General features: G+C 39.7%; 1 protein-coding gene across 1 annotated transcript in view; it reads right to left on the reverse strand.

Annotated features, from left to right (window-relative positions):
- The window catches only part of cntnap2a (contactin associated protein 2a), a 464,126-nt gene extending 454,004 nt beyond the window's left edge, over positions 1–10,122 (reverse strand). The window contains exon 1 of the mRNA XM_088644173.1: positions 9,615–10,122. Coding sequence (XP_088500299.1) covers positions 9,615–9,702 — 88 coding nt within the window. The 5' untranslated portion in view covers positions 9,703–10,122. The remainder of the gene's footprint in view (positions 1–9,614) is intronic.
- Between the last annotated feature and the right edge of the window lie 1,776 nt (positions 10,123–11,898).

Here is an 11,898-nt window from a genome sequence, read left to right on the forward strand (position 1 = left end):
CTCAGTCATAAAGCAGTAATGGGATCAATGCTCTCCTAAAAGGAAGGTGATGAGTATAAGACAATTTTGTTACTACTGGACTCAGGAAATTAAATTTAAGTACAGCACCTTGTACATGTAGCTGCTTTTGAATAAATAATCTTGGTATTAAGGATTAGGAAGCTTAAGCGTCTTATCACAATTCTTTGTTTGAATTAATCATTATTCAAGTAACTGTTTAATTGAAGGTTCCTATAATGTGTTTGCCAAGCAAATGTTGTCTTTGTATGCTTAGTGAGGCAGAACTACTTTTCCAAGCTTAGGTTTTGTAAAAAGAAAATACTGTCTCTCCGTCTACAGTATGTACTGTATACTGTAAAAGGAGCCTACATGCAGGGCATGCCACACTCACAGTGCCTGAAGCCTATTCTCTACTGTAGTATACTGTAACTATTCTAGTCAAGGATTATTAAGACGTTCATTCCAGAAATATGTTTCTCCCTGGTACAAGGAAATAAATGTTACTCAGAGATAATCTCAGGTGAATTAACGCAGCTTTCAAGATCAATCTCAGGTACAGTATATTATAGTAGAAACTAAACTACCTCATCTGATTTCAGCACATGGTTTGATATTCAATGAGACCTGTATAAACACAATATGTAAAAGATGTCTCAGGAAGTTTTTTATGTTACACTCAATACCCAAGTTTATGCAAACAAATCTTTTTAAAGAGTGACTGATGGCTCATTCTATAATTTATAGAAGAATGTAGGCATAATTCGAACCCTAACATTAACTTCTATTAAATTTGCCTTTATTATGTTTACAAAACTAATGCAACTCCTTGGCAGTTTCATATTTTAAGATACTTTTTCAATAACTACCTAGACTGCAATAAACCCCAATCTAATATTTGACAAAGGCTTGAGGCAATGCAGGAAAAAAACACACTGAACTATGTTCTAGTTACTGTATCTTCCTAACAAGTCTGTAATGTAGTTTAGGATCAGATTCTAAATGATAGGTAGGCAAACTAATAAATCTGTTTTTTTTTATCTTGCTGGTCATATTTAACACAAGATGGTAGTCTTCTGTTACAACAAAAAAAAAACATTAACACACAATCACAGGTGTTGAAAAAAACCTTTCACTGTAACATGTTTGGAATAACCTGTTTGGATTTTTCAAGCTCTGTATACTGTATACTTTATACTGTATGTATTTTTCCTATGCTGATGTCAAGTACTCTTATAAAAAGGACACCTCAGTGGAAAGCAAATGTCTGGGAAAACACTGTAGTCACTAGTTTCATATTGAAGATGCATTTTTTTAGGCACCATCTTGAAAATGACTGTGATTCCCATCTGGAGATGTCATACTTTCCCTCAGGCAGTTAATAAACAGGTTGCAGGAAAAAGGGCTGAGGGATGACTTTGATGTTGAATAAGAAAAGATGTGATAAATGAATGAAAGGTGCTGGCAATTAAAGAGAAAACAATGGAATTTTCTCTTTAGACAAGGTGCTGCTGAAGAAGAAAGTTGCCAAATCAAACTTCAATCAAGCCAAAGCGATTCAAAATGAAAGGTCCATACTTATCTCAGTTGCCTCATGTGTTTTTAAAGCACCATTACTGTTTGGACAAGGCATTTCACAGGCACACAACACCCCTTCTGACAAAAGTGGAACAGAGGATGTCTTGCATGTTGTGTGGTTCAATGAGGCAAAACATCAGCACTATGATAGGAATGTTACTGGCTAGTGGCTGCCAGTGCAGCATGAAAACAATATAACACAGTTATACAGTTGAACAGGTTACATTACAATGTTATAACATGTTATGACAAAATGTCTTATTCTTATTATTATTCTTATTCTTATTCTTATTCGCTGTTCTGTTATAACAATGTTGTGACGTTGCTGAATATAGCCTTATGTGCTGCCGTATCAGAAAATGTCGATGTCACACTACAACCCAGCCATCTGCTGCATTTTCTGGAGCTGCTGCAAAATTGCCTTGTACATCCAATGACATTTGTCATGGTCTGGGACAATGTAAACTGCCATTGCACATTTGTAGAACAAGAGAGTGAGAGTGTTTTGTGTAATATCCATGACACTGTTCCTGCAACCCTTGTCCCCATTTGCTAGCGCCTTTACCTTTCAAGTCATGCAGGTGACCCCTGAGTTTGTTTTTTTTAAACTGTACCCTGAATTGATATTGTTATTATTTTGCATTCACTAAGAATATCCGTTTCGGACTCTTGTTAATTAATTTGATTCACTAATTGAAAGGAAAATTTCAAACTACACAAAGGTTTGGGGTTTTGATCTGCTTTTCCTTGACGTTCTTATCCTATTTCACTCCAGAACTTGGCATTTTGTACTGGTTGTGTGTTTGTGTTGCTGGAAAGCTGATCCAGAGAATGACCCTGTGAATTCTGCCAGATGTGTACAAGCAGTTGCTTCATCTGAGTGTTTGCGCTATTAGAGCTCAGATACAGTATATACATGAGCTGCTGTGGTGAGAACAGGTCAGAAACGCCCTGATAAAGTGAAACATCTGCCAGACCTGACACAGCCTCCACAATGCCATGCCTCCACCGGACTCACACAGGAGCCAAACAGGGAAATGAATCCGCTTCAGCTAAGACAAATATTGCTATTACTTTCTGCCTATATATTTAATTTGTTTTTAAGCTGCTTGAAAACCCAATTTACACAGGGAGATTAAGTAAATTAATCTTTCAGCCAGTCCCCAATGAGAAGAAAAAATACAGCTACCGTGTATCACAGGGAAATGGAGTGATATGGAACAACCAAAAAGCTCATTTGTAACTGCAAATATGAATAATTGCCTTCATTTGGAAACAAATATAATGTCAAATTACATTAGTTAAATATACTCTGTATTACAAATCTATCTGTTTATAATAAACCTAAGAAATCACACCTATTCATTTTTAAATTTGCTAGGAGCCTTTATTTTTTAATCTTTTTTTCAAGCACTTTTTACTTTATATAGCGTGAAAAATCCTCTATATTGCATTTAGCTAGGGGGACCAGGTGGATAAGGGATTTTCAATTAAAGCCAGCAAAGAGTGGTGAAGTAATAGGTGAGGTGACCTGAAGAATTAAGGGAACTTCCAGAACAACTCGATTGTGACTCCCACTGCTTTTCAGGGTCACGGACCTATCAAGGGGTCATTATATCCTTCGGTAGGGTGAGCAGTTGACTTCACAGAGAACAAATAAACCATAGCCAGTCAATTCCTACATTTTCGAGAAGTAAAGAGAATTTAAGTCATACTCAAGCCTCAGGCTCCCAGAGCCAAAATTGGTCTTTTAGAAGTATTCCCAGCTCAACTGCTTTCTGGCCGCAAATATACCGCAGGTTGTTTTAAGACACATCATGGGCTTAAAATGAATTTCTGTCAGAAAAAGATGCAAAAAAAAGGAACCGTTTTAAATCTCTAAAGCAAAACAAAAACGTCTGCCTGCCTGTCAGTAAGAGAGCAACCATAACAAACATTACTCCTACTGCTGTCTTCCCAGCAGTGCCTGTGTTACAGATATTAATCCCAGGCCTTAAGGTCTCCAGGAGACCACTAGGTAATGAGATCTGCTTTGGAATTTTTAACGTGGACAAATTAAATAAAACTAACTTCAAATAAATCAGAATCAGCTAATGTAGCTGCCGGTGAGCACTTCATTGTTCACTGGTCTAGTTAGAAAACCTTGAGCAGATCAGACAAAAACAAAAAAGTCCAAACTCTGGAGTATTACATGGCATCTGCAGCAGTTTTTTTTCTGTTTGGACTGCAGACTTCATGTAATAATCTTTCTTATACTCTAAAATACTTTCCTTTTGTTTAGCAAGTGTATGTGTGAGGATCACATAGGTAATGATTAGTTTAAAAACAACTTCAGATGAATCCCACGGAAATCAAAGGCATTTTGATTTAGCCTTAGAGTAATTCTCCTGTTTCATTGTTCAATTATTCATTTTATGAAACCAATTTGCACACAATGACTTTGATTTCTGTATTGTCTCCACCAGTCTCTCTGAAGAATTTTCTGTTTAACTTTTCACAGATCAATGAGCCAAGAATTGAAAAGTTCAATTTATCTTCAAATCAGATAGTGCCACTACCTGGCTTACCACCGTCAGCAGACAATCTGCTGCACAACGTGACCCTGCAGTCCTTCTGGGTCCCCTTGGGAAGTTTCTGTTTCAGCAGCAGGAGCTTGATTTGGTTTATCTTCATCTCTTTCTCCTCTCTTTTGTAACCCTTGCTTACTATGAATAGAAGCCAGGTCTTTACCCAAAGTGTTGTAGGAGTGTGGAACAAAATGTCCAGCCATATGGTTGAAGTCAATACCTTGCTTTCTCTCAAGAAATGGCTGGATGAGACCGTGGGATTAATTAGCATCAGGGAAAGTGGACTTTGCTAGCTAATTAATCCCAAATTCTCACCCTGAAGGGAAAATGTCCACCACTAACAAAACCAAATCATCCTTGTTCTATTCCAAACCCATAACAATTAACCACATATGTTTTCAGAAATATTTGGTCCCTATGTTAAAATACCGTTACTCAGGTTAGTCTTACATTACATTTCTGAAGTAAAAAGATATCTAAACATTTTTGCTAAAAGAAGTCACCAAGCAGACAGTGACATAACAAAGCAGACCTACAGATGAATACAGCAGCTCAAGTAACACCACAATTATAGAGTCCCTTCTGTCCGTTTTCAGTAGCCACTCCCTCCAGTGCAGGACTCCAGCAAGCCACAGCCTAACCCAGCTGACTCTGCGGACACAGCGCCAGCCCATTGCAATACACACGCGGCAGACAGTTTTGGAGATACCCATTAACCTAAAAACCCTCTGCCTCCGGACTATGGGAGGAAAATGGAGCCCCAGAGACATACAGTATGGAGAAGATGCCAGCTCCTCACAGAGTGCACCAATCAGTAAGGGAATGCACAGCCAGAGCTGTGAGGCTACAGCGCTAACTGCAATGTATGCCATCCTCTCATTTACTCACAAACTGGTGAGGACATAATATCTTTAATAGACATGGAATTTAACAAGGAGCTCATGTATTGTTCAACAGATATGCAGTGCAATTGACTAGGCTCCTAAAATTAAGTCAAGGGTATAGTTGCACAGAGTCCATAAGCTAGTGTAATTGCTTAATTGTCAGAACGAAAAAAACACTTACACATGATCCACAGACACAGGTAACGATCATAGGTGTTTGCAAGTCAAATAAAGCTGGATGGAACTTCAGCACCCATAAACAATCTCATTAATACCTCCTTAATAAGTGGTATCATACTCAAGTTATAACAAATATAACTTTTATTTCCCACATGCACTTGCAAGAACCCCAGGGGAAATGTACAGTAATGCTATTAAATACAATGTAAACGAGTGTTTCTTTAAGATGAAACATTGTAACATGCCTCTAAAATGTAGAATACTATGCTGATAGAAGGGAACTGTAATGTGAATAACAACAGCAGACCCGACCAAGGCATCAGTTCGGTCTTGAGGATTTATACAGAGTAGATGAAAACTGCAATATAAGCCTTGTGCAATGTGTTGAAAATAGACAATTGGCTTTTCATTTTGGGAACCCCTTACTGTACATCATTTTTAATTGTAATATATACATATATCTAACCTATATGGTATAAAGCGATTTTGGTACATGACATGACATGACATGACATACTGTACATCTAACATGCTGAACTTATTAGGTATTTGGGTTTTTTTAAATGCCAAGCATGCACTGTGATCCAACATGTTTCCTTACAGTATATACAGTACCTGTATAATACATTTACATATTTCCATGTGGATCTTTTAGGAATCTCCACACAATCCAAAACTGCATCTGCTTAACTTTGACAACAAAAAGCCCAGAGTGAGAATACCTGAAACAATGAAAATATGCTAAAAATCTGTAGAAAACTAATTTCACCGATCTCACAAGACATGGAGGAAGAGCAAATGTGCAACTATTATGAAACAAATCTTAATCATTATTATATAAGCCTTCTTTTGAATATTTTTTTAAAAAGAGTGATATGAGTGAGAAAAGTTGGACCATATTTCATAAACATCTGCCTGCCTTTCACACGAGGAAAATCAAACTGTTGGTCTCCTAGGACTGTCAAGAACACAACAAAAAACAAGGCTTTGGAATGCAGTTGAAGATGCAAAGAACAGACACAGACAGTAATGAAATTAAAGCCCTTCTGCTGAAGGTTTAGAGTCTGGATTGGAAAGCGCTCCCTGAAAACCCTCTGAAATCCTAGGGGAAAGAATTCCAGAGCTCTGTAGCGTAGCAAGAGAAGGCAAAAGGTTCAGCCTATTTGTCTACCAACACCTCTTACAATAGAAACAGACTTGCTTCATTGCTGAGATCTGTTGAGATACATCTACAGGGTGCTGCCTCTGACAGTGCATGAGTACTAACAGTGCTGAAATGCATGTGGTGTTTTTGGACAGGTAACCAGATCCTTTGCAAATATACAGTAGGACTGGCTGTTTATCTGCTTTACAGGCTTGGGATATTATCCAAGCTGTACAATTGGACTAAAACTTCTCTTTATTATCCAAGCTGTACAATTGGACTAAAACTTCTCTTTATTATCCAAGCTGTACAATTGGACTAAAACTTCTCTTTATTATCCAAGCTATACAATTGGACTAAAACTTCTCTTTATGGGAAACAAAAGTTCTGTTAGCTCTATTCCTGGTGGGACATATTGTACTGTGGTTGTAATATGGAAGAAATACCTAGAAATCATGTTATTTCGCTCTTTGCAACAGTTTGCTATAAAGCGCTTTACCGGTCTGTACTGTACAGTATGTTATAGGAGTTCATAATATACAGGTCACAAACAGCGCACGCCAATTCAGTGAGACTTTTAAGAAAGTTTTTGAAACGTTATCGTTCTAAAGTGCACCACAGTAATTAAGGAAATAACATTTAGAAATAACTGAATATGTTTCACATCTGATGTTGTATAGTATCGGCAAATGTACAGCAACATAACTCTTTAGACGTGATTTTAGTGTGCCCCACACAGACAATGTGTGGGCTCAGTTTCACCATTATTATACTATAAGCTTCCGCGTTTCTGGGAATAACGCCAATTTCATTTATTTAAAGTTGATCATTAAACATGTGCTTCGCTAAAGATTCCTCTCTTCAAGTGTGTCTTAAAAACCTGAGCAACAAAAACCATCATTGCTTATACAATATCAGACAACACCCATCTTGCATAAATCACAACTGATGTTTTCTGCGATGAAAGCTGGAAGTTAAGCTAAATAAATGGAAACTGAACGGCCGCAGGAGGAGGGGTCCTGTCATTTATTGACGTTTCTTGTCATCAGGGAGGGATCACAATTATCGGTGCGTCCGCTCGCCACTCCATGGAAATTATTCTGAAATTCCATCTATTCGTTGTTGGTCTTCTAAAAAATACCGAGTTTTGTTTCATACTCTAGTTGCCCATTAATTTTGTAGTCTGTTAAAAAAGCGCTAAGTACCCGTGGTAATCGTGCTTTGACCATACCAGTTATCCGCCTCAATACCCAAAGATTTTGCAATTAACCTGGGAACACTCTGCAAATTCAGCATCCGCGGATCCAGCTGGACCTGCTGCAGAGCGGCAGGACGGGGCTGAGCGCAGAGACATTGTCTCCGTCCCCGCCGCAGAAAAAGAACGATTCACAAAGGGTCTTTTCCCGCGCCCTGTCGTGAAATCCGTGCTTCGTGGACGCGTTTTTTTTTTCAGAAGGCTTTTCTTTATTCCCTCTCTCTATAGACACCAGATATTCACTATCTATAATTATCTATAATTGCACCAAGTTACCAGTACAAACATCGAGATGTTCTCGGTTGCTCTGTCAAAAAAGGATTCAATGCATGTTTGTCCATTATTAATATAAATCCGTAGTCAATCAACTACCAGTGTATAGTCCTTTTTAACTGCAATGTTAACCTTGCTGTTTTCGGCACTCAGCCCGTCCGCTTTTCATAAAAGCTGATACCTTTTTTAGGCATTAGAGAGCGAAAGACTCGCATTAAAGCTTCGCTTAACAAAAAAGCAAATGTATCAACATTGCATTATCAAATTAAGTGCCATGGTTAATGCATTGTAAACTCTGCAAAGTGGTACTTTTAGAGTTCAAATTGTTCAGCAGTTATACAACGTGTCCTAGTGATCTACCAGGAGATCCTGTTAATAAAAAAATGTGTATCACACTTTGGATAAACGATTATATCCATACTGAAGCCAGGTACCAACTTCACTATACTGTATATGATAGGTGATATACAGTATATATATATACTGTAGGAAATATTTTTTTTTAAATGCGTGTCTGTCGATTATAAACGATCACTCGACTATACCACACAGTAGTTCTTGCAGTTTAAAACATCTGGAAACTGTAAAAGCCCTTGCGTGCTGTACCCGAGTCCATTCCAGTGAACATTAAAATGAATGTGATGCGATGAATTCGCACATGTATCTCATAATGTGCTGCGCTTGGACAGAAAATTATAGGACGCACAAGATAAAGCGGACGCGCTGCCTTTCTGCAACTTTTTCGCTTTCATTTGATCTCAACCTTCAGAAACCCGAAACTTCTTGGATAGAATCGCGGTTTGTAGTATACAGTATGTGTATAAGGAGAGTACTGTATAGTATTTTATCCGTGGCTATTTTTCATCGGGTTTCACAGACACAATTCCATTAAATAACATCTAAATGCCCAGACACCGAGTAGACTGCTTTGGTATACAGTACCTCCAGGTAATAAATATCACATAAATTCCAGCACGTTCAAATACACTTCCTATTCTTCAAGAAGTTAAACTGTAACTTTTTATGGGAATATTATCTTCACCTCTAGCGACCATCTGCGCCTCTCCCATTGTACGTGGAAATACAGTATACAGTAACTGCTTAAATTCCTTCTACTTCAACGCAAGAAAATGAGAAAGAAAAAACACTGAAACTCATTTTCCTTTACGGAAGCTACTTCTGCTTTAGAATGGAAATGAACAGTATACCAACACTTAAAAACCTTTCCATATTTTAATTGATTCAACGTAATTAATCGGGAAGCAGTTATTAAGCCTGTATTCAAATCCAGAGAAGACATGATCACTTTTCTATAAATACAATGTAAATAAAATCTCAGTTTAAGCCCGGCAGATAAAGTAAGCATCCCAGCACACAAATTTCACTCCATAGACAATCCCAAACAGCCTCTTGACTGGTGCATTATAAATCTCATTCCTCAAGAGGCAACACATCGCACTGTTCGGTGTAAAATACTGTGGCACATTTCGTTCTGAACTAGTAAAACTTTGCTTTTATTAGCGGCCGTAGAGGGGCTATGCCACCGCTCTTCACAAATGCTCACGGTACCCTTGGCCGGATTCAGATTTCAAGATATTAAAAGCCATTTCCAGAATCTGCTGAGCGACCTGCTGAGCTTCACATGTTCCCGGCGTGCCAGTTTTCTGCATTGCCCTGTCTCTGCAAAGGAGTGCTAAGTACTCAAGCACTGAAGCACAGTCTCCTGTGATACTTACGGGATGCCGGGAGAGCTGCATTGAAGCTGCTGATGCGGCTGAAAAAACAGAGCAATAGCGTTATCCCTGGTCCAGGAAGCTGCAGCATCTTCAGTTCTCCACTGCAGTTAAAAAACAAGCACAGGATACTGCTTTTATTCTCCTCGCCTCCTTTCCTTGCACCAACGTTTCCCCGCACACGGGCAGCCCAAGCTACAGACAGTCCCACCTCGGTCTGTTTTATTTGCGATAAATAAAGAGGACGATGCTGCCTCTGCGGTCTAACCTGTGCTTCTCACCAGCAATACACAACACTGCCGCTTCTCATTTATTAGCCCGCAGCACTCGAGCCCCCGTCGACAAATTAACGCCAGGCTGCTCAGAAGGACCCCTCCAGACTCATAGCTCCGCCGCGGATCGGGACGTCGGCGATTATCACATAATTTCGGACAGCGTTTGAAAGGCTGTCAGAGACGCGAAGGTCGCTGTCCAGGTGCTGAAGTTGCCAGCAGACGCGTCCTCTTGGTGCTCTCCCACCCCCCTCCCCCCCTTTTCCACCATTTGGTACATTCCGCCAAACACTATCCTCCGGGGACTCGAGTCGGAGAACAGAAAGCAAGGATTTCTCCCGGGTCCTAGCGAGTGGCTGGGAAGAACACGGAGGGGTGTCCCTCTCACACGTGCAGAACTAATGCCCATCGGTCTGTCACCGAGGCACCTATAATTCACGCTTTTCTGACTGCTCCGTGCACTCACGACAATGAAACTACCGAACGCAAGCCTCTTCGGTACTTACTGTGCACAGGGCCAGCCATTGGATTATAATAAGTGTTGGAATTCACCTTGAACCGCTAATTTTACCTTTTCATACAGCATTTCCGGGCGGGCCAGCTGCTTCTTTAGATACCTTTTTTGTTTGTTTGTTTGTTTGTTTGTTTGTTTGTTTGTTTGTTTAAACAAAAAGTTAAGATACCAAGCGCCAGACATTTACACGTTCTGCCTCTCTGTACTGTATATTGTGAAAGTTTTTTTTTTTTTAAGTTTGAATCCTACCAGTAACAAAACCAGCTTCAAAGCTCAGGATAGTCATACAGTACATGTGACGTACAGTAGACAACAGCGGTCAGAATGTTATTAAATAGCCATGGTCGTGCTAGTTTTACTCATACTGCAGAATGAAAATTAAAAAAAAAACACGTCTCAGTTTGCATTACAGTACCGGGCTGTGGATCCAACGGACTAATTGGCAGCTTGACCGAAACGAGAGGAGAGAGTACTCCGGTACGGAGGAGTACATACGGTATACTGTAGGTGCTGAAAACCCCGTATGAATCAGTCCACGAAAGTCCGAGGGGTCGGAGGCCAAGTTTACTCTGGCTGCTGAAAAATGACCTGTGATGCCTCCGTACACAGAAACATAACGGACCTACAGTACATTACGTTAAAAGGGCAAGTGTATCTTTAAAAGGAATGCACCTCGCCCCCGAGCTCAAACTAATCGATTTTATCAAACTGCCTAAAAAAAGAGGCGTTTGAATGCCTTAACGATTAACAGTATAACTCCTGTACAACATTTCCGGGGAATTGCTTTGTTTTGCTGCAGTGTGTTGTTCGTTACTAAAACAGCAATTATCAATAACTCCATACGCAAAATAGGGTATGGATTGCAAACGATAAGATGTGAAATAATAATTTTAAAAATCCTTACACTTACAGTATATAGCGCTTTTCTGGACAGTCCACTCAGAGCGCTGCACAGGTAATGGGGTCTCTTCTCCACCAGCACCAGTGTCCAGCCCCACCTGGATGAAAGAGAGTAAACTTAGCGACGTGAAATGGAATTATATTTATGATAAATGTGTTGTTTCTGTATGATTTTCACAAATGCTCTCAACATTTTCCATCAGAAAGCTGCTCATCGCTAGGACAGAGGCTAACAGGACAGACAGCGGTGCACAAGCGGGGCCACACGCTGGACTGGACACCAGACCACGGCACAGACCCATAGACAATTAATTAAGAGACACCGATTCATCTTGCCAGCGGGTGTTTTGAGGGCTAGAGGATAAGGACCATCCGGACCCCAACAGAACATACAGAGTTCACACAGAACCCGCTCGGGCTGGAATCGAACCCGGGATCTCGGAACCTATCGCCTGCTGCTGCCAGATTAAAACAAAGAGAGCAAAAAAAAAAAAGTTTTTTTTTCCTTTCCTTTTTTTGCGAATGATATTCTGTTAAGTTTGAAGATCGCGTTTGCCCTTTACAGTTTATGCCAGAAAGTTTTGGGGGAAAAAACAACGTT

Source organism: Lepisosteus platostomus, chromosome 8 (assembly GCF_059453375.1).
Source record: "Lepisosteus platostomus isolate fLepPlt1 chromosome 8, fLepPlt1.hap1, whole genome shotgun sequence".
NCBI lineage: Eukaryota > Metazoa > Chordata > Actinopteri > Semionotiformes > Lepisosteidae > Lepisosteus > Lepisosteus platostomus.